The sequence below is a fragment of the Ambystoma mexicanum genome, chromosome 1q (genome assembly GCF_040938575.1).
Source record: "Ambystoma mexicanum isolate Mex_15411 chromosome 1q, UKY_AmexF1_1, whole genome shotgun sequence".
Lineage (NCBI taxonomy): Eukaryota > Metazoa > Chordata > Amphibia > Caudata > Ambystomatidae > Ambystoma > Ambystoma mexicanum.
The window spans coordinates 606,459,320-606,482,174 of NC_090922.1; the positions used below are offsets into that span (position 1 = coordinate 606,459,320).

The 22,855-nt window shown below is 44.1% G+C and overlaps 1 protein-coding gene across 1 annotated transcript in view; it reads left to right on the forward strand.

The window, feature by feature from the left end:
- PAPPA2 (pappalysin 2) overlaps positions 1–22,855 on the forward strand; it is a 1,097,660-nt gene that overhangs the window by 902,535 nt on the left and 172,270 nt on the right. Inside the window, exon 17 of the mRNA XM_069641146.1 lies at positions 10,989–11,157. Coding sequence (XP_069497247.1) covers positions 10,989–11,157 — 169 coding nt within the window. The remainder of the gene's footprint in view (positions 1–10,988; positions 11,158–22,855) is intronic.

Here is a 22,855-nt window from a genome sequence, read left to right on the forward strand (position 1 = left end):
TGCATTTCTGGCGTATACTGACTCTATGTGTCATATACTTCAACTGGAGTTATCGACATATCTGAAATCCATCTAAGCGCGTCCTTCGTACAAATTCGTGCTTCCTCAGATATCGATTTAAGAAAAGGAAGGAACCGTTTCTGTACATACATACTTTCCTCCTCGTCATCCTCATTCTGCAACTTTTCTAACTCCTTCCTATACCCAAATAACCTCTCGACATGCTCATTTACTTTCTCCACAATGTCTCTAGAAAACGCTAAAGTATTTATATCCCGTAACCCTTGTGGGAGATCTGTATTATTTAATTTTCCCCACATTACACATAACTGAATCCCTAAACCTTCAATAAAAACATTTTTCTCAGGAAAATTGTCCATATTACAAAGTGTGGCAAAAACATTAGCTTGATCATCCTTCCCCATACAGTACTTAGCCCATGCAATTAACTCACGTTTCTTCTCCGGTGGTACAGTATTGCGAGTGACAACCTTTGACCCTGCACCTCGATCGATTACAAGCGGCTCAGGACCACTTGGAAGAGAGGGAGCAGGCAAATTCAATGGAGGTACTGTAACTGGTACGATAAGAAGAGTTGAAGGAGCTGTAAGAAGGGGAACATTAGGAGGAGCAGGAACAATGGGAACAACAGCAGGTAGAGCAGGAATAACAGGAGGGAGAGGCAAAGCAGCAGGAAGAGGACGTGGCGCAGAGGCACCAGGCCTTTGTTCATTTAACAATTTATCTATGAATTCATCGGAAGCATGGAGGTCTTTGGAAGGATATATTTTTTGAATTCCAAGTGAGAAAGCCCTATCCATATTCCTAGTCGATTCAGAATGTTTATCTTGGTCATACAATAATGCTTTTTCGGTGTTCGTTTTATGATGGCGCGCATGCTTTTCTCTACTTTTAAGTTGTTGCAACGCTTCTTTTTTCCAATTCTGCAAAACATCTAATGCTGCAGGTCTAGCCTTTTTCTTTAATAGAATTGACTCTAAATACTCAATATGAGGGATTTCAAAACTACCATTGATTAGCCACTGAAGTTCGGAGGCATGTCTGGTTTGTCTGTACCAAATATCATTGAATACTATACTTCCAATGCCATGCTTACAGTACATAGTATATGCCGGTGACCCCTCCTGTGGTGCCGGACGGCTAAATTCCAAAGATTGTCTATCACTGCAGAACAACACCCTGAAGCAGGTAGACAATTTCCCAGGCATATCAAATTATTGGTGTTACCTGGTCAATAATTGTGTCTGCAGATACAATGCGTCAAATTCAAATGATCAGGGTTGAATTAAGAGTCGGGTCACGACCCACCTGAACAAACCTAAGGAGGTCCGATCGGATTTCAAAGAATCTTATCTAACTAATCTTACCTTGTGTATGGTGATTTCGGCAAATCTGCCCGCCTCGATAAGTAGACCCTCGTCAAGATGCCGTCTCGGACCACAAGCTAATCGTCCAGGGATCAGGTCGTGCAGCGCTGCTGAGGTGTCGCGTCTCATTCAGTGGGGCCCCTTTTTGTCACACTGTCCGATCCCGGTCCGATAGCGTGTGTCAACCTTCAACAATCCTGCATCAATCTTGGCGGTCCCTATTCGGGCACCAACTGTGAAAACAAAATCAAAGTATCGAGGCTGAGTTCCCCAAAAGGAAATACACCGAACACAGGTTACAAAGGAAAATACAAAGTACTTTATTTTATACTGAATCCAGTTACAAAAACAGAGCAAAATCAGATAGCTATCGGCCCTCAGTACAACACAACAAACTCCAGCGGGATTCAGTGTGTTCAGTGAGAGATGCTGTACATTAGAATGTATTGGCTTTTTATACATTCTGTGAGCACGATGTCCAGGCTCACTTCGGGTTAATATTCCATTAATACATCATCGATCTAGGGTTCATGCCAAGTCTCGAACAACCGCATATTACTGGTTTTCTTTTAAGACATGTATCAACAAGCCTATCCAGCAACTGTGTATTCTGGGATTTTCCATGTTAGTCTTCTTAAACATTAATACAATGTGGTTAAACAAGTGTTCTATGTTCAGTATTTGAATACATTGTCTTCATAGTATACTCGTGGATTAGTTTCTTTACACGAGTAATCCATTACACACAGGTCAACGAAGGACAAGGTCTTAGTTCACAACCTCAACAAGTGGCCTGCAGGCAAGTTACATATTAGCTATGTACAGAGGTCAAGACGGCCATGTTGTATTTTGGAATGACATCGTCCACCATTTTAACTCACAGGGTGACTTTTACAAAGCGAATCCTAAAATGGCGGATTTACCTAAAATGGCGGCTTACGTTGATTTTAAGGTCAGGACCTTGCAACACGGATTCTTTCGCAAACGACTTTCGAGCAGCTTGGCGTAGGCCAATATACATATATTTATTGCAATAGGAGGCACGATATAATTTCTCTTTTGACAATACTGTTTCCAACCCCTCATGTTTGGTTCAGTAAACCCTAACTCCTGCTGTGACAGTAATAAAACAAGTAGCGAGCTTTGCGTTTGTGTTGAATAATCTTTTTATCCCTCAGCCATTTCATGTGGTAACAGTGTTTTAAGTCTGATGGGGAGGAAATGTTGCGCAGACTGACCGTTCTAGGTCCAATCTCCAAAGTATCCTTGATTTAAGCTTTGTGCTCAGATGCATTGCAGGTGTTGGTGGGGATGATCTCATTTAATCCTCACTCTATTTTGTCCTGGTGTGTGTGTGTGATGTTGTTATTCTGGTTTGTCAAGATGGATATTAGGGTCTCAGCATTTCAGTGTCCTTTGCATGCCCACTGGTTTCCATGAGTGGTTCTAGTGGTTCTAGTGGGTTCTAAAGTCCCAGCCTGGGTTGGCTAGCAGGTTAAAATCTTCCGATTGGTCCAGCATTTGAAGGTATTGGCCCTTGTGTGTCTGCTGCATTGTTGTGATAGTTTCCTGATAATTAGGAGGCACATGGTCTGTGCCTAGTAATCTATGACCCTCATTACAGGGATGCCGGAAAACCCACCGGGATATCACAAGGGTGCAGTAATTGTTGCTCCCCATTTCCATGGAGTGCCATAGGACTCCATAGAAATGGGGACACAGAAGCACTGGCTGCGTTGGCAACAGTGCCGGTGTTTCTGTGGCAACCATGCTGGTAGGGGACCGAAAATCCAGAAGGTCAGGCCTTCCGGGGGATCCGTCACCCCTACCGGCAACGTTGTTGCATGGAAGTTCGGAAAGGGTGCCTGTATGTGGCTACCGGCACCCTTATTTCTGGACCGCAATACCCAGAATGAGGCCGTATGCATTGAGTTCCATAGCCTGGCTGACACGAATGAGGAAGAAGAACTCCTTGGAACTCTGGTTGAAGTTTGGCACTTCTACTCAAGCACTGTAGTGGAGGGAAGGAATGTTGGCACATTTTTGAAGATGAATTTCTTCTCAGTGGATTCAGGGCCGCTACCATGGAAGGCGCAGCGACTGACACAGAGGATTTTGAATTGTATCCTTCATTTGACATGGAGCAGGCTGAGTGTTCGAAGAGCTGAGGGATGTGTCCCCATCTTTGCAATCATAGGAGCGTAGCTGCTGTACGTTCGGCTCCTTGTGAGCACTTTAGCACATATTCAGGGAGGCTCAGGTAGAAGCTGTTGGCATAATCAAGCCTGGAAAGTATTGAGCCAATGATTGGCATAGGTTTGTGTGGTAAAGATAGGTATGGCTTGATGCGTTGGATGGTTTGGAGATGACGGAATCAATAACTTACTATGGCATGAACCTGCAAATGCAGGGTGCAGTGCTTGAGGAGTCAGTGTTTTTTTAAACTTTGCTGTAGGCTGTGGACACGATCCAATTTCGTTAGGCCAAGGGATTGATGTGCAGCTGATTGTAGTGATATTTGTTGATGTCAGTGGATTTGTTGCCATCAATGAGGTTGTAGATTAATTGAATATCACCCTTGTAGTTGAAGCATAGGTATTCTCTGTCCTGCTCAGTGTCACGTCACTTACTAGGAGACCAGGTTTTTCCATTCCCTCCCGACGTGCATCTTCCTGGCCGATCTTACCACGCTTACGCGCTTGGGGTTCCGTGCATTAAGTTGCTTGAGGAGTCTACGGTCGCGCTCCTCTGTGCATGCGCGGGGGACCGTGTTTTCACTTCCGCGCATGCACGGTTAACTGGGCACTCGTAGCAATGGAAGCTTGCTCCTCAAGGCTCGTTCTGGGGTCACCAGCATCTGGGAACAACGCGGCTTGCGTTTCAAGCCTCCCAGGTGCTGGTGGTCCAATAAGAGGGGCGGAAGCAGTTTAATAATTGCATCTCAACGCGGTTAGTGCTCTGATCGTGTTTTTCGCTCCTCCACCTTTTGCCTGCCTTATTCCTGTTCCTGTTTGGTCCCTCTGGTTCCTGCCCTGTGGTTCCTAGCTACTTTTGCCCTTGGTCAGGACTCTGCCTTGTGGTCCCTGCCCTGTGCTCCTTGCTTGCGGTTCTTCCCTTCCTGTGCCTTTGGGTTTGGTGCGTCCTTGTTTCCCTGGCCTGTCCTGGATAGCCATCCTTCCAGCTTTACCTCCCTGGTCTCCCCTTTGGTCCTCCTTGCCTCCATGTCTCTGTCTGGCCTGCCATCTCGCCTGCCTACTACCCTTTTTGAGAGTCTCTGAATCATCCACTTCTCCTGCCAGCACCTTCCATCTGTTCTGTGGATATTGACACTCCAGCAACTTCCATCCCTGCCGGATCTTCAATCAGGACCTACCACATCTACTTGTGGACTGCCTATGCGCAACGCTCCCCCTGTCAGTGCTTGCACTGTCCTGACGTCACGTATATCAGGGACGAGCGCATCGTGACGTTGGGAGTTGGTTCACCTTCCGCCCAGTGTCTATCTTGGGTTGAAGTAGGCCGGTTCTCTGTGTCATACCTACGTCAGTGTACAGCAGACAGTCTGGCAGCCAATTCAAGATCTTCGACCAGACAAACAGGTACGCAGCATCGGCATGATGCATACCATAACACTCAGATACAAGGGTTTGATCCTGCACAGCTTGGTTTCCTCTAGTTCGATGTCATGAGATCCTTTTACTAGAATGTTGCAGCTGATAGTGTGGAAGGTCAAGGCAATGTCCAGAAGGATGAGTGCACTTGGTATTCGTGCATCTGCATTATTTTTGTAATGTGTTCCATATGGAGGAGGGGGTGCATCCATTCACCTCAGTGGTCTGATTTGGTGTCGTTATTTGTGCAAGCTGTTGTTGGTTTCCACATGTTGCTAAAGACGTTGATAGGTGGATTTTTCAAGGATGCGTGCGGGGAAGGGTGTATTGGAGTTGGGATGGTAACTCGCCAGGTCCCTGTGGTTAGACATGATTTTCTTAAATCGGAGCTTAATGTAAATGGTTTCGAAGGCTTGCACGACGAAGCTTGTTCAATTGCTGAGTTGAGGAGTTCTTGTAAGAATGCGGTCATGTTCAGGTTGTTGGGTTATGGACTTGTAGATGTTTGGAGAACACAGCAGTTCTGATGATCCTACTGCGTTGCTGGCATTGACTGTGCTCATGAATTGCTGCATCGAGAAAGGTTGGAAAGTTCTGCGTGCCACGACTGAGGATTTGTTGTGGTGCATACTCAATGGCTGGGATGTGGGCTTTGGTTGAGCCTCTCTTGTGCAGGTCGTCTCGAGTCTGTAAATGCTTGTCACAGAAGTGCACAGAGAGCCATAGACAAAATATTTTATTTTCTAAAAAAAGACTGTCTCTTTGGCAGATCCTAAACATGTTTTATTATCACAGTTTAACCATTTGCTTCGCTGCTTTGCAATTTGCGTCCTGCAAGCAGTGCCGGATTATCCATTTGGCCAAGTAGGCACTGGCCTATGTGCCCCACTCCTTCTAGGTGGGCCGCGCCCGCAAGTGCTTAATATGGATTTTGTATTTGTGCCCAGATTTTACAACAAACAAATTGAGAAAAGTGAAAATGTTAAGTTTTGTTGGTTTATTAAAATTTTAAAAAATATGTTTTTTGTTTAATAACATTAATAATTGTTAATGTTTAGTTTTGTGTAATACAATTGGTTTATTGAAATTGTTGGTTGGTACATTTTTAAATGTATTAGGAGATAATTTGCAAGGGGGGCCCCGAAATTTCGACTGCCCAGGGGCCTCCACAGGGTTTAATCCGGCACTGGCGCAAGATTAGGATGCAGAATGGTGAGCCGAGTAGTGGAGGAGCGCAAGGTATTTTATCCTCTCACGTATGAGCAGAATAAGGAAGCAATGCACAGTTAACCTTCATGCTCCCTAACTGGTAACCACACTTGTTGACAGTCTTAGGTAGTAGACCAAATGTACCATCTCTCACAAACCCTTCCCTTCAGAGAGCTTGGCCAGAGGCTAGGCCAATATTCCACTTCCAAACCCTTCGGTGATGCCCTTTGCAATGGCACGCTCAATTTAAATGTTCAAAAGAACCAACTCTCGCCATTCCGTAGAATGTGCAGGGTCTGTGCACAGTGATCATTAAAAATCCAACTTACATTTAGGAGTGGCACGGGTTTGCTTCAGCCTCTTTCAGACGAAAGATAATAATTTTCGCTCTTGCTCTAGGCATTGGCCAAACATGCATTTAGCAAAAAAATCGAACTGGACCAGCATTCGCTGGAGCTGTGATTAAAAAAAAAAGATGTACCTCTAGTGCTCTAGATAAGATTTAGAAGTGGCAATATTTCACTCCCTCTTTTTTTTAAAGTAGGGAGTAAAAACTTTTTAAGGGAGTAAAAAGGGAAGTCTTGTTCCAAATTTTAAATTCGAGTACAGATATGTTTTTACTATAAAACAAACAATTTGTAATAAATATGTTTTGCACAAAGTTATTCATACATTGTAAAATATATATGTTTACCTTTTCAGCAAGGCTCAAGTCGAGGGTGCACACGCGTGGACTGCGTCCAATTACTTTTTTGAGAGGGTGGACGCTGTCCTCCCTCGAGTGTTTAAGAAATGTAACAATAAATAAATAATAATAGCCTACAGTGCTACAGGTCTCAACCCTGGCCTTGCGCCTCTGAAACCACACACTTAACCACAAGACATCAGGAATCGCTCCTTGTGCACTCTAAAATGTCTTACATTGACATCTTCCTACACAGGACATGCATGTTATGCTTGGGCAGCAAGGTCATTTGAAAATCTGTTCTCTTGGTAAATGCTTTTTCTTTGTGTGTGTTTTTTTCAACCACGGCAGACAAGACGTCGCGTGACAACACTTCGCAATGCCCGTCAGAGTCCCTCAACTTTGTTTTAGGACTCGAGTCCTGCTTTTCAGATGTGCACCACTAGTCCAAACGTATCCATGAAGCTGTGGGATTAGAAGGGTGGGGGGAAGGGGGGAAGGGGGCAGGCTCCTATGTGCCTGTTGCCTTTTTTTGTTGGGAGTATTTATATTCCATATTTTTATCATTTTGGAGTAGTTGCCTATTTTAAGGGAGTAAAAGATGCCGATACACCCCTTATCTTCAGGGCTATGTGCATTAAAAGCAATGACTTTTCCACATTTCGCATTTGCCCCACCACCCTTCTTTTTCTAGAGCCCAGAAGAGCCGATGCAGCAGGGGGGGTTAGGTACTGTTTTAATAATGAAGCTGTGCATTTAACACCCCCTCAGAGAATCAGCCCACTGGTTCTTACCGTCATTTAACTGAACCCCCATTTTCCACTGACGGGGTACCCGCTCTGAATACAAGTCAATCAATTGCTTTGTACCACTTGGAGGTTTCTTAGCCCCACTGCTTACCCCTGACATCTTTATACTGTAATCCCCTCATATGAGAATGCAAAGCCTTTTATCTTGAGTTATTAAGGTATGAATTTAGCTCTATGTTATTTAATAAATCAGTCCACTTTGTGAAGCCACCTCTTCTCAAACTGAAGCGCGATTGGTGCTGCAGGAGGGGCTCAAAGATGAGGACGTCCTACAAGCGGGAACTGCCAAACCAATTCCAGATAAGCTAACAGCCCTCCTTACATGTAGCATGTCTCGCGGATACCCCCAAGTGCACTACTTACCGGTAATCTTGTACATTTCGGCAAATAGGGGTAAACAAAAGCAATGGTCAGTTCCTTGGAGAGATCCAATCTCAACATAGGGGGGTTTTAAATTCTGCCTTGTCTTCGACTGACCTGCACAATAATAATCAGACAGTGGCACAAGACCTTCAGCTGTATATTGCGCCTTACTCATTTCATAGATATCTAATGTTCCACTCTGAGGTATTTAGAGATTTAAAACAATTTTGTTTAACATGGATCCTAACGGTGTCAAATAAGAGGATGGAACATGGGCAGACGCTAATGTTTGCAAGATTCTCACATGCCGTCATAGAAAGGGGAGGGTTGCCGATCTATTGCTGTTGCGAGGGAGGGGGGGTGGGGGGCTAGTCAGACAGGAGCAACCTCCTTCTGCTGCAGATTAGCGTCTGCCTATTTAGACATGTGCAGTGATGTGCAAAGTGCAAGTGAGAATGAAGAGTGTAAGATATTTAGCACTTGTTGGCGCCCATGCCATCAATTAAAGTTGGGAAATCATTTCAGTGCAGAAAGCCATTACCCAGTGAGATTTTAAACGATTTGCAGTGAAAGTTTATTCATCAAGGTTAAGATCAAGGTCACGGGCATGTTAGATGTAATTATGCATGATGCATCCCACATGCTAATACATGCAATGATGAATACTGCTCTGCTACTGCAAGCTGTTTGGCTGACACATTTATGCAAGTTTAGCTCGATTTTCTTTTTTTTACTCCAGGTGTACATCAAACAAATTCACATGCATGCAAATGTTCCTTGATTTTTAAACACTTTTTAGACATCAAGAACTCTGACGCGTGTTTTGCCCACTCGGGGCTTGTTCAAGGCTTATTGTGACAATTTGTAGTGGAAAGTTGAGCCAGCCACTGTTGAGCGTGGTTTACAGCGTCACCTGCGATGTGTGCTCTAGGGGTGTATTCAGTTTCGCTTTTCTATGTTTAGGTCTTTTAAAAGTTAATTTTCCTTCTTTTTTTTCAAGACTGATGCAGAATATGTACAAGGCGATTCTCGCTGCATGGCAGAGTCGTGCCATCCAGAGGGGATCGCTTCGTAATACATTTCAATTATCTGATGTAAAACAAACAGGCCAGGCTTACAGAAATATGCGACTGAAAACTGATGAAAATGACTTACACATGGTTGAATAGAGCACAGTTAATATAAGAAAAATGTAACCAAGAAATGAGGATTCATTAGTGCTTAGCGCCTTGATGGTTGTGAGTGCTACATGCCGTTGATCCATGCATGTCGACACATACAGTGAATGACGCTTATTTAATAGAAAGCGTTTTTGTAATGATGTCCTTCCTCTGTCTTGGTGTGGCACTGCACTTCCAACACGTCTTTATATATTCCCATGTATTTTTGTAAATATTGGGTGAGTTGGTATTTGCTGGATTATTTTCATGATCATTTATTTTATAGAGATTTCTGTCACTTGGAATCATTGTTTAAGAAATCAGGACCGATCAGGCTGTTTTTGTGTTGGTCAATCCTAGGCGCACACAAGTTGCAACACAAGCAAGCCATTTCAAATGTAATGCATCTGTCCTTTTGTTGTGTGGTTACTAGTCATTTGGCCTTCATGATTTAGAAACAGAAATATTACACTTAACAATGAATTCACGTTTTCTTATTACACAGACACTGGTCTGGACATGCCACCTCAAGGCCTTTCCTCTGGCCAGTAACAATATTATCACCCTACTACAATATTTTCTTCTGGCCAAGTGACAGTGGCAGGAACATGACAATCTAAACTAACTTTCAAAGTTCATGTGTTCCGTCTCAGACCTGCATATCTTTTCTTTAATGCACTGTGTATTAAACAAACAAAACAGTGTCGACAGACATGTGTTTTGGCCTCTTATGGGGGAAGAGGGGGCTTCTATCTTCACCACCCGTCAATTTGACTAGGCCTTCATCAGGACAGTCATAAATTGACTCCCCATTACGAAACTGAAAGGTATACATGGCATGGTGGCCAGAGGAAAAGCATTGAGTTGAAAGTCCAGACCAGTGTCTGTGTAATAAGAAAATGTAATATGTTGTTAAGTGTAATATTTCTGTTTCAAGCTGTTTTCAGAGTCAATTTTGCTAACCCCATCACCCATGCCTGTGAAAAATAGCCCACTGATTGTACTTGAAACTGTGTTCTGGTCCTATTGAGTTTTTTAAAATATCTTATATAATAGAAACATTTATTTTTGTACTTTAAACCATTGAGCACGGTAATGTTTATACAGGTAGAACTTTTCTGAATGGAGTGTGACTGAGTGAGAATGATGATGATAGAGGGCTGGTTAGAGTCACGAAAAACGTTGTCTGCCAAAGGTGTTATTTTGTTCTAGATTTATTTACCCACATGGGACATTTCACTACATCTTTTGTGGCATTCTAATGGGGCAAGCCCCCATACCCTCCGTCTACTACCCTTCAGCCCCAAACCCTTAAGCTACCTTTTCCCAGCTTCATGGCGCTGCACCCTCCCTAAAAATGTCACAAACAATGCAATGAAATGTCCCTTCACCAAATGAGTGGAAAGGGAAGAGATAGTGGTGTGACTATGGGTGTGGTGGGGAGATAGGCATCAGCCAGGCTGCTTCCTAAGCGTCTATGATCTGTGTAGCCACAGGAACAGAGATGCCATCTATGGCCTCAGGCTGCATTAGCTTTCTTACCTGACGTATGAGTCCATCTGCTCACTAAATCCTGAGCCTGGAATATCAGTACAACCGGAGGGATTTGTGTGGTTCTCGAATGCACTTGTATGACATGTATAATCGTAGCAATAGACCTGTCCCCAAAGTTGAACCTTTAAATTCAATGTTTTTTCACAGATTATCTCAGTGACACAATGAATTTAGGATTATTGACTATGAAAATGTTTTGTTTTTGACAGGAATATCCTCAGAATCCAGTGTCTTGAGGGAGGTCTTTGGGAGGAAGGCAGCTGTGTACCTGTGGAGTGTGACCCGCCACCGCCGGTCTTTGAAGGAATGTATGACTGCAGCCATGGATTCAAGCTGGACAGCCAATGCACTCTGAGTTGTGACATGCAGAAGGAGCAGGTAAGAGCATCTCTACTTTCATGACCCTTGGGCACACTTAGGCCCCTGTGAACATGTGCTTCGTCCTTGTTTGCCAGTGGCAGATCCTCACAATCACCTGAGTACTCACTGCCCAAGTTAACCCAGGGTGGTGGGTGTGGCCACTCTCCTGCTGCACTTGATCCTCATCGGTTAAGGGCTATGTAGAGAACTTGGAAAAGTGCTCGTCTTTAAGTCTGCCTTCTCAATCGCAGATTTTGTTAACAATTGAGGTACCATTTTACTGTTTGCCACGCAGGGTAACGTTACAGCTGACGTCCATCGAAGTATAAAGCCTTTGTGTAATCGAAATGTAGACGAGAGTGAGTGAGCTGCAATCTGTTTGTTCACCAGGTTTCCCTGCTCAATTTGAGTTTATAATTAAGTAGTATTTTTCCATATTCTTTGGGTCTGTCCGGTTTTGGGTCTGAGATCGTTTATTGGTAATTCCCTCTGGAACCACCTACTCCTCAATCTTGTTCAACTTTTACCCACACTTTGGTTTCTTCAGAATCCATATCTTCATCACCACCCTCAGGTCACCTGCATTCTTTATGTGCTTATCCACTCACCAGGTCATGTGGCAGCACTCCCCAGTCAATTGACAGAATACCCAATGTCCCACATAGTTCATAAGATCCGTAGGTAATATAAATGTGTTCCTGGGGGTGCCAGAGGACTTTATTCCAGGTGCTCACAGGTGGCATCTTCAATCTGTATGTGCTTGCCAGTCTCAGCATTTAGATTGATCATTATTTTCATCCCAATAGCTTTATTTGCTGTCTTTTTGCACTGTCCTATGACTATTCTAATAAGACAGAATCCTAGTAATACTAACAGCAGTATTGCTCCAAGCTACTGGAAAGCATTCAGCAACCAGGTTGGAACCCATGAAAACAGGGACGAGAACCAGTCATCCTCTTCAGTCGCATCTACTTCTTCCTCCATCTTCGTATGTAGGATGTACAGCATAGTTATTGTCTCTGTCAGGGTTCCATTTTCTACATCGTGGGAGGTGTGTATGAGCAACAGGAAGGCCCGATCTTGGTGCGCACGTCACCTTCAAGTTTTGTAATCAAGTGTAACACATACCTGTTTGGAGGGTCATGAGTCTCATAGCCCTCAATTCTTTTAGAATTGCATTAATTCCTTTGATTGTTTTGTTTATTGTTTGTAGCAGCTTCCACCTGGTTATTTGTTACCACTTAGCGTTCACTGAAGTCTGAATTCCTGGCATGAATATAGCTGTAAATATCACTGCTGTTTTACTGAACTGTTTGTGCTCAGCTGGAATGTAATCATAGGGTTCTAGTGATTTTCCTAAGAAATAGTTTTCACTCTTCTGCTGAAGGAGGTTCAGAGACCTTTTCTTTCTTTGGTGTGCATCCATCTTTGGAAAGTTTTCGATGTGATGATTCCTTTGGGGAATCACCAATGCAGGAATGCGTATGACCACTATAGAGCATATTCCTCCCCAATTTGTAGGCAGCTGCATATAAGCTCTGGATCCACAGGCCCAATAATGTTCCATTAGCACTGCAATTCCTCTGCCGTTCATTCCTGGTACATCAATTATCTGCTTGCATTCCTTGTTTTCTCCAACTTTAGTCAGACCACTGTTCCTGAAGCACGCTTTGGCATTCTTCATTGGCAGTATGGATACAGGTCCTGCTTTATTTTTGACCCATGTTAATAATTTTGCATACTTGGCCCATGATTTTAGACATTCATCATTCACTACTTGCACGATCTGTACTGGTGCTGTCAACAATAGATGTGCGCTACAAACTAGCATTCTTTCTTCCCATCCCTTGCTCCTTGCTACCCGTCCATGTACTAATAAGTGAGGTCTTTCCTACCATCCTACAATCTTGGCGTTTCCCATGCGTCTGCACACTCCAATCTCTTTTGTTCGACAATCCTTATCTGTTCACCAGTCACACTACTGACGGAATACATGAGTCTTCTGCTTTTCCAGTCTGGGTCTTTTTTCATCTGCTGCATTATTCATCATATGAAAATGTCCTCCTCAACCTCCTTCGTATAGTTGTCCATCTTCCTTCAAATTTTTCTCTTGTTGTGCATGCTGCTAGATGGCTGAGACACCTTGCGTCATGTACAGGTATTTCTCTTGCAATAAATGTTCTGGCTGTGCTCATGGCATAGGGGATGAGAGAACATGTAGCAGCTTTCCTCTGACATACTCCTCCCCACCTCCTTCATGTGCTGATACCACATGTTCTACAGGGGCTGTATCTCTCCAGGACTGAAATCGCTACCCTGGCTCCCAGTGGCTGCAAGGATTAAGTTCAAAACCCTCTGCATTGTCCACAAGGCCTTCTGGGGCCTCGGGCCAAAATACCTTCAACTCTCTCTTCCTAAATATCTTCCTTCTCGAGTGCTTTGCTCATCCACCTCCAACTCCCTCAGGGTCAGCCGCTTCTCCAAGCAACGAGTTGGGGGTAGATCTCTCTCCGCTGCAGGGACCTCCCTCTGGAACAACCTTCCTGCCTCCCTGAAACTTGAAGAGAACCATCTCTGGTTCCGGAAGCACCTCAAAACCTTCCTCTTTGCCTCTGCTTTCTCTCCCCCTCTCCCCTGTTAATATTACTGAAACTGCACTGAATCTGCATCAGGGCCACTCACCTACCCCGGTCCGTGGCCCTGCCACTCTCCTCTGCACTGCCTACCTGGCAACCCCTGCACTGTGGGACTGTCTCTTTATCCCTACAGCCCGTGCTTCCAGCACTTGTCTGCACTTATCTTGCACTTGCCACCAGCTGGCCCTTATTATTTATTTTTTCTACTATCCCTGTACTACACTTCTCCTCTCTCTTTCCCCCTTGCACTTTTCCCTTCCCTCCCACCCTGCACTTGCGCAATCTGAATGACACCTGGCCTAGTAGGATCGTTGTCTGTCTCCCCTTGTTCCCCCCTTCCTCATCGCGCCTTGAAACACTTGTGTATAGGCGCGTTATACATTCCATATCATATCATATCATATCATATCATATCATATCATATCATTCATTAAATGGGCTGAATTATCATTTATATCCTCATGACCTTCTCCAGCATCTCCGATAAGTCGGGTAATTTGTTTAGAAATATCAGGGAAAATATTACTTGTACGTTTGTTAGGGATAAAAGGGGATGTCTCATTGCTTAATACTTCATCTGCATTATTAATAATTATTTGATGAAATGCCATAGTAATAAGGAAGAAAAGACATATCATTGTACAAAATGAGGTTACAAGAAGTATCCCAAAGAAACTCATCAATCTTCTTGCTGGCAGTGAATCTCTCATAACTTGGAAAAGTCCCATTCTTTTTAATTCAACATGTAATGTTTGCCATTTTTATAAACCACACTTGTTTATATCAAAAATTGTAAAATGATCACAATGATGGTCCTGAAAATAATAGGACTGTTTTTAGGATTTCCAAAGAATGTAACAACATCAACGTCATGTCTTACTAAAGCTGGGTAAGACTATATGTAAGTGAAAACAACATACAAGAATGTGTGCAACATTATTGTTATAGGTAACATAAAGTGTATTGTGCTCTTCTTCTTTAAATCTGATCACAAAGGTGTTGTCTGATTTGAACTATTTAAAATAGTTCTGGAACTACTACAATAGTCATTGGTCCTTTCCCCTTAGACTTGGGAATTTCAAAAGTTCAAAGTGGCTTTATTTCAATGAATCTTTGTTTTGGCTCTTGGTAGCCAATCTGGTCATCATCCCTGGAACTTCTTCTCTTGCTTCACTGTCAACGGGTGCAGGAGTGGTCAGGGTCTCTCATTTTTATGGCTTTGTCATTCAGATGCAGCCAGACTCTTCTTCCATTCAGGTTTTACTGCAGTGGAAGTGACCCCCTCTACTAGTTATGGTCCTTCAAAGCGCGGTTTGTTCCAAGTGTGTACAAAAGGTCTTACAAGCACTTGGTCCCCTGAGTACAAACTATGCTGCTTTAGCAAGTCACTGAGATCAACTGTTTGACTGTCTTCTTCAATCATCTTCCACTCTTACCTCCGATTTTTGACCTGTTCAGAAAGAAAAGAAACAATAGCGGTCATACTTGTTAAATAATCATGCATCTCATCACCTAATGTTTTTGCTTCACTGTGAGCATCTGTTCCTATTCGAGTGGGAGGAGCGAGCGGTACTCTCATGCAGCATCCAGTCACCATCTCATGAGGAATCAGATGGTGTTCTGAGCCAGGCTGATTCCTAAGTGCAAATAATGCAAGGAGTATGCAATGTAGCCATCCCTTCTTCAAAGATATCTCGATTTTTGCTATGATCTCTTTAAAGAGTCCATTTAACCCCTCACAAATACCATTCACCTCTGGGTGATAGGCAGATGAAAACATGTGCTTTATGCATAATAGAACAGTTACCTGTTCAAATAGTACATTCACAAAATGCGGCCATTATCCGACAGCAGGACTTCACACACACCATCTAGGAAACACTTCACGTATGAGAAAGTCGCCAACACATGTGGCATCGGGGTACCAACATGGACCTGCCTCATCCACCTGGAAAAAGGAACATACTACCACTAACATATACCTATAACCATTGCATGTTTGCAACTTATTCACATAATCTATATATAGATGCTGAAAAGGACCATTAGGTCTGGGGGTTGCTCCTCTCAAATTCATCATGAAATGCGCTCCCAGAATAACCAGGTCATCCAATTCCCTATGCTTGGCAGTGCCTAGATTCACACTAAACAGAGCAGGTGGCTCTAGCTTCACAGTACTTGCCTCACTTCTTTGGAACTCCCTACCCCTCAACATCAAACCTAGTGAGTCCTTCCCAATCTTTAGGAAACATGTTATTCGCTGGCTACTGAACAAAGAGTAGCAATCACCTCTGAATCTCCTATGAACCTGCTGACTGCGTAACAAGCTGGTAAATTATGTAAATTGTTGTAAATTGTAATTGTTGTACCATGTAAAATGTATACCTTATGTAACTGACTCTTTAAGCGCCCTTCTACCCACGGGTCTGGAGCGCTATACAAATAAAATAAACAAACAAACAAACAAACTGTTCTCAAAGTGTGCCCTGCTTTGAATTTCTAGCATACAATGCAGTTCACAATAAAATTTGCCATGTGTTCTAAACATTTTGGTGAGAACCAGTCTTCTTGAGATCATGGCAGCAAGGATTCACTTTAGTTGTGTGTACAGGGTAGTGAAACTGCTGCAGCGCCACCTTCAATAATGCTAGATGCATATGTGGCTTTCCAGTGCTATCTTGTTTCCATAGAGCTTCAATGGGGGACAAAGAACACCCCCGTCTCTTCCACAAATCCTCAACCTTGTAGCTCAAAGAACTGTACAATGGATAACATATCAAAACCTTCCTCTACCACATACATCGCCTTGACAGTTGCTTAACACATTCTACTTCAAAATCTGAAAAGTTTGGTAAATATGCTGCCCCTTTGGCTTCAACATCTGGGGCCTCGTTTCCACGATAAATCATGTCTGCCCTCTTAGTATAGGCTGCACATTTCATGACAGCGGTAGCCAATTGGAGCTTTAATGCCTTAATGAGTATATCCAATAGAGACACATGCTTCACTGGTCTTTCTGTCCATCGTGACAATCCTCCATGTGCGGTTGAAATCACATAGGCAGAGTCAGAGTACCCTGTCACTTCCTCATCCTCATATCTCTGAAGTGCAGCGATATCCGCTGTCAATTCTGCAGCCTGTGCTGAACAATGTGAAGGCAATCTAGCACTTGTCACTACTTCAAATTCACCACTCCTGTTTAACTTTACTACTGCCGTTCCTGTATGCATTTCTCATGTTGTTTGTTCAATTAGAATTCCACCCCCCGAGTGCATTTTCTGTAACATGGGGAATATCTTCATAAAATTCAGTATATGTTGTGCAATCCTCCTTTCCCACTGGTTCTGCTATAACTTGCTGCTGGATTCACTACTCTAATTATAACAATTTTGATCGGTGGGTTCAAAATAATTACCTCATACCCTGATGCTCTTTGTGTAGTCAAAGTACTTTTGGGCTGTCAAATAGGGAATGCTAGACAAATAACGTTTATAGGACCCCCTGATATTCCCACACCAGGCAAACAGTTTGGCCTTCTCATCCCCTCCAATCAAACCATAGGGGTTACATTAATGAGACTCCCTTCTCATTTGATAGTGAGCACTACTTGATAAACAATTATAATCTGCTTGGAGTTTATTTATTTTGACAATCAAAATAATCCTTATCTCCACCAAACTGAGTGCTCCCCAGCAAATCCTTTTATCATGCCATGCCTTATCTGCTAAAATTAAAAGTCTGTACGATGTGGAAAATTCATTTTCACAAATCAAAGTCTTCATGGGAAGAAAAGAAAGGGCAGAGAGTCCCTGAAAAAGTATTGCATAATTTACCACAATAATTTTGACTTGTAGAAATGTTAGGTTTACTGGATTAACACACTCATCCTTATTGTCCGGAAAGTGTTCATAACATCTTGCTCTAAGAGACATTTTTTTTTTATTGTAAAAATATATTCGTTCATAACAAGTCAATTTACATTTTATCATATCATTTATTCATGTCAGCTCCATTCATCAAGAAAAGGAAAGAGAAGGAAGAAGGAAGACATTGAAAATTAACTATTACTTATAGTTACAGCATCATTCAGAACTTATTTGCCAAAATTCTTTTTCCTTACTCTCGTTGATGTAGGTATCTATTTCCCCAGTATATTATCAACATAGTCAGTTACTGGACATATTGGCATAAATCACCTGCCTGATAACATTCTCTGCCACCACATTTCCATATCACCATTTATTGGAGCGTATTTTCCTAAGAGACAGTAACCTACTTATGCATGCAAAGATACAAGAAAATAATATGTGTGTATGTACACTGGAAATAACAGTTATCCATGATTTTTTGAAGTGGGTAAACAGGAAAACACTGATAAACACAGATTCTGTGCACTTAGTTCAACTATAGGTTTATCCTACTGTCATATGAGACTGTGCCCTTATGTGGAGTTTTTACCTCAACATCATAGAGGTAGATACTTACCTTGTATTTCCACTGTATATAATTACACCTGTCCGTTGTCATTCGCTTTCGTGCTTTTCGAAAGTTGTGTAAAGTAATTGAGAACCCATCTTAAAAGAAACCTGTGTTTTGGAAATAAATGTATATGTTCAGAACCACACAGCTGCTTGTAGGATATCTCATCCTGATTTTTTGATATTTATATGTGTACCCTCCTGGGTATATCAGGACCCCGCCATATAATATTTAACTCAATTATGAAACAGTCCAGGAAGTCTGGATGGATCTAACCCGAATGGCACAAAGGCGCAGTCCCTATGAAATCCAGGGGACGCTAGGGACCTAACCCCGAACAGCACAAGGATGCTCTAATCCAGGTAAGGATGTTCCAAAGATAATCCAATGTCTAGACGTAGATCTGAGAAAACAGGAAGGACATATATGAGAAGCCGCTCACACTAGTAGCAATTGAACCAAGTCACAAGGGTACTCCAGTTAGCGATCCAGGAAGCAGACACTAGTTCGGTAGCCAGGTAGGGAAAGATGTCCAAGGTGACCCAAATAGGCAGGGATAGAGCAAAAAAGGTGAATCCAAACGATGCAAAATGGGTCGGCAACAGGCAAATACAAGATGATGAAAGAGACACTAAAGGCTAGGCAACTCACTGCCAGGCAGTTTAGGAGCACCAGAGCCGCAACATGCTGTTGCTTAAATGTTGTATTTAAAATGTGGCGCTTCCTACCTGCATCGGAACACAGAGCTTGCTGCGGTCACGTGTCGCGACCCAACACCTGCCGTGCTCATGGGAAGTGGGGTTTGTCCTCGAGCACAATGGAATTTCCTTTGTTGGAGCTCCATGGGAGCCACCAGCCCGCAGATGGATGGAACACGGATAACAGTGTGTTGGGCCCTTGACACTGTGGGACAGAATTCACGCTTTTTATGCAGAGTGGAATAATCCCATCTATGAACTCTGGGCGTGGTCTGCTGGGGTTGCATAACTGAGTTCTACCCCCTTCTTCAGTTTGTGTATCAATGCTGATTCTCAAGGAATGAATGTCACACACAGTTTTCTCAACAACATTGTGATTGTCCTAGTCCCTAAGACAGAAAAGGCCCTATTCATCCCTCTTTTTAGTGATAAATTGTATTGCAGATTGGCATCTGGTGCTGGATCTTAAGAGGGTCACACATTTGTCTCAGGGACGTCCTTAACATGGTGGATGAAAATAGTGTAAAACTTTAAAAAATCCATCAACCTCGAAGACACCTTTTTAGGGGGACATGTCTGTGATGCTGGAAATGCATCGGAGGGACAGGGCCTCCGTATCCTTGTCCTTTACTGCTCTTTATCGTGTGTTCTGTTGTGTTTTCCGTGCAGGAGTTCATGTGGGACTCCTGGCGGTGCAGCTCTCTTTCTTTTGGTTTGGAGAATGGACACATGGGATACCCTTATGGCACCCATGGGTGGGGGTACAACCCTGTGCCCCTAGTGTATGTTTTTGGGCACCTGTGGCTGGCCCACAGAGCAGGGTATGGGCTGGTGGCAGCTCCATGCTGAATTTGGCAGGTGCGCGGAGTATCCTCCATTTTGGGATACCCCGGCCCTGCCATTGGGATCAGTTGATTCCTGATGGAAAACAAGATGGCCCCGGTGGCCTCTTGCTTTCTATTACCCATTACCTTATTTTCCCAAAGTCCTGGGAAGCCCTGACTCTGTCCTTTCCCCTGACTGGCTGTTGGGTGGAAATGCCATATATGGTGTTGTTGTGAAGGCCCGGCCAGATTAGCTGGAGCCTTCCCGGTGATGTATTTTGTGGGTACCTCCTGTGGGTGGGACCTGGGTGAATAGAGTGTGTGACGAATATGCATTCTGTGTTGTGGGTGTCTAGTATCTGGTGGCTGACACAATGACTGAGACAACCCTGCCGAAACCGGTATGAATGCGGCTTGGAGTGTTGAATGGCTCGGTACTTGTCCCTTGTTTCTTTTGGTTTGGTGAATGGACCTGTGGGCAACACTTATGGCACCCATGGGTGGGGGTACAACCCTGTGCCCCTAGTGTATGTTTTTGGGCACCTGTGGGTGGCCCACAGAGCAGGGTATGGGCTGGTGGCAGCTCCATGCTGAATTTGGCAGGTGTGCGGAGTATCCTCCATTTTGGGATACCCGGCCCTGCCATTGGGATCAGTTGATTCCTGATGGAAAACAAGATGGCCCCGGTGGCCTCTTGCTTTCTATTACCCATTACCTTGTTTTCCCAAAGTCCTGGGAAGCCCTGACTCTGTCCTTTCCCCTGACTGGCTGTTGGGTGGAAATGCCATATATGGTGTTGTTGTGAAGGCCCGGCCAGATTAGCTGGAGCCTTCCCGGTGATGTATTTTGTGGGTACCTCCTGTGGGTGGGACCTGGGTGAATAGAGTGTGTGACGAATATGCATTCTGTGTTGTGGGTGTCTAGTATCTGGTGGTTGACACAATGACTGAGACAACCCTGCCCGAAACCGGTATGAATGCGGCTTGGAGTGTTGAATGGCTCGGTACTTGTCCCAATACACATAACTTGTCGTGAGTGTCTGGAGAGAAGTGAATGGCCTGAATACCTTGTGTGCCTGATTGGCTGCCTGCCTGCATGAATGCCCGTAGTCGTGATTGGATGCTTGTGTATGACCCAGCGGAATGAATGGGAAATCAACAGTATATCTTTGGACCTCTCACTGCTAGGAATCGTGTTCAGAAGCTGAAGTCCACTACGACGAGTAACTGGAGTAACTGACGCTTGACCTTGAAACCCCCACTGGATGAGAAGGAGTGCTGTGGCTCTCCCTCGCAATCTGAAGGCCGCTGTGTTTCCAAGGACTGACCCAGAGAGGACCTGGTAAGGCGCCCTCTTCCCGAGCTACGAGGGACCATCGTGCACAGCTGATTTTTGCCAGCGCTCCCTGGTAGAGAGAGCTTCGACAGGCTGCCGACCCGATACGGGGACTGCTGCGGAACTCCAAGGAGAAGCACCCGGACTGTTGTCCACCACTGTCGACGACCGCCATCGCTGACCGGAGCTGCCGTGCTCCCGTTTGCCTAAGAACTTCAATTGATCATCGGACGCTCTCATCTGCATCGTCACCCGCTTGTCTCACGCTGGAGAAGGCCCGACCGTCGACGCGCCGAGGAGCATCCACCGGTGGGTTTCCCACCACCTAAAGACCACAGAGACGCCCACGAATCGACGCCCTTGCTGGGCCACAGTTCTTCATCATCTCTTTGCGGTCCAGAACTATCGTCACCGAGGTGCCCCGCACGCCTCTTCCTTGCAGGACGCCAACGCTCTGTCGTCGACGAGCACCGCTAGGAACGAAGCTGCCACTTCCCTGCCGTAGTTCACCCTGTTCACCGTTAGACGTTCGACGACCCATGACTCCTGCCTTAAACGGAGGGCACTCAAAAAGGGCCATCGATTCCCCGACACCGAACGCCAAGTTCCCCGACACCTCTCGACGATCCGTGGCTGCCGCCTGAAAGGGAGGCACTCAAGAAGGATCGGTCGGCACATCGTCGGAGAACTCTACTCCAACAGGTACATTGGGGGGGTAAAACCTTAATAGGAAGAAGTAAGACTATCGAACATTATATGGACTGGGCTTGTGCTATGTATCTTTATTTAAAGGTTGCCCAGGTGGGGGGATCTCCACTCAGAACTGCGCCTAGCGGTAGGGGTCAGTGTTCTGCCTATTGTTCCAATGATCTTAAGTTCCTGCCTATCTCTATTGCTGGTTTCCTCGTTATTAATCTGTGTGACATTTTAACCGTACAGTTGTTGCACTTCAATGAGATTCGATAACACTAGTGGTACCACTTTAGAATTGTATATATTTATCATTATTGACTTCCAAGTACAAAGTGCTTTATTGTGATCGTGTACATACCTTTGAACATTAATTATATAAAGACTGTGTTTTCAGTAATACAGTGTGTGGACATTCCTTTGTGGGGGTTCGGGGACTACACTGTACTTAAGAACCAGCCTGCATCACCTCCTGAGAAGCTAGGCCTTAATTGCTCGACCACGTACCAATAATAGAGAATCTTGGCTGGGGTCCTCTGTGCCTCTCCTCTACCATATAGAGAGCGGAAGTACAGACACCCCCTACCAGTCTTTACAATGTCTTTACATCAGTGAATAACTGCAGGTAACACTTTGCATTGGTGTAAAGGTAAAATTTTAATGGGTTTTCTTTTGCCAAAAAATAAGCAGATTGAAAAAAGTGGAAGAGGAATTGAAAAATTAAAATAAAAAAAATGTAAAAATGTGATATAGTTGGTCTTTCTCCATTTTGTACATAGAATTGAAACATTATACTTAACACAAGACCAACGCCACTCTAGAAACCAATGCAAAGTCATGTATCCCCCATTTTGTTATCCCAATTTGAGCAGATCACCAGAGGTTTTTCTGTTTTTTTACTATGGTCATTTTCATGTACTGCTCCTCAGCTGTTCCCAAAGGTTTTGACACAGGGGGTGGTGATTATTGCCCACCCGTAACTGCTTGCACTGCTGATTCATGTCCAAGAGAGGGTGCCCTCAGAGAGGGTGCGATCATCTTTCAGGTCCCCGTT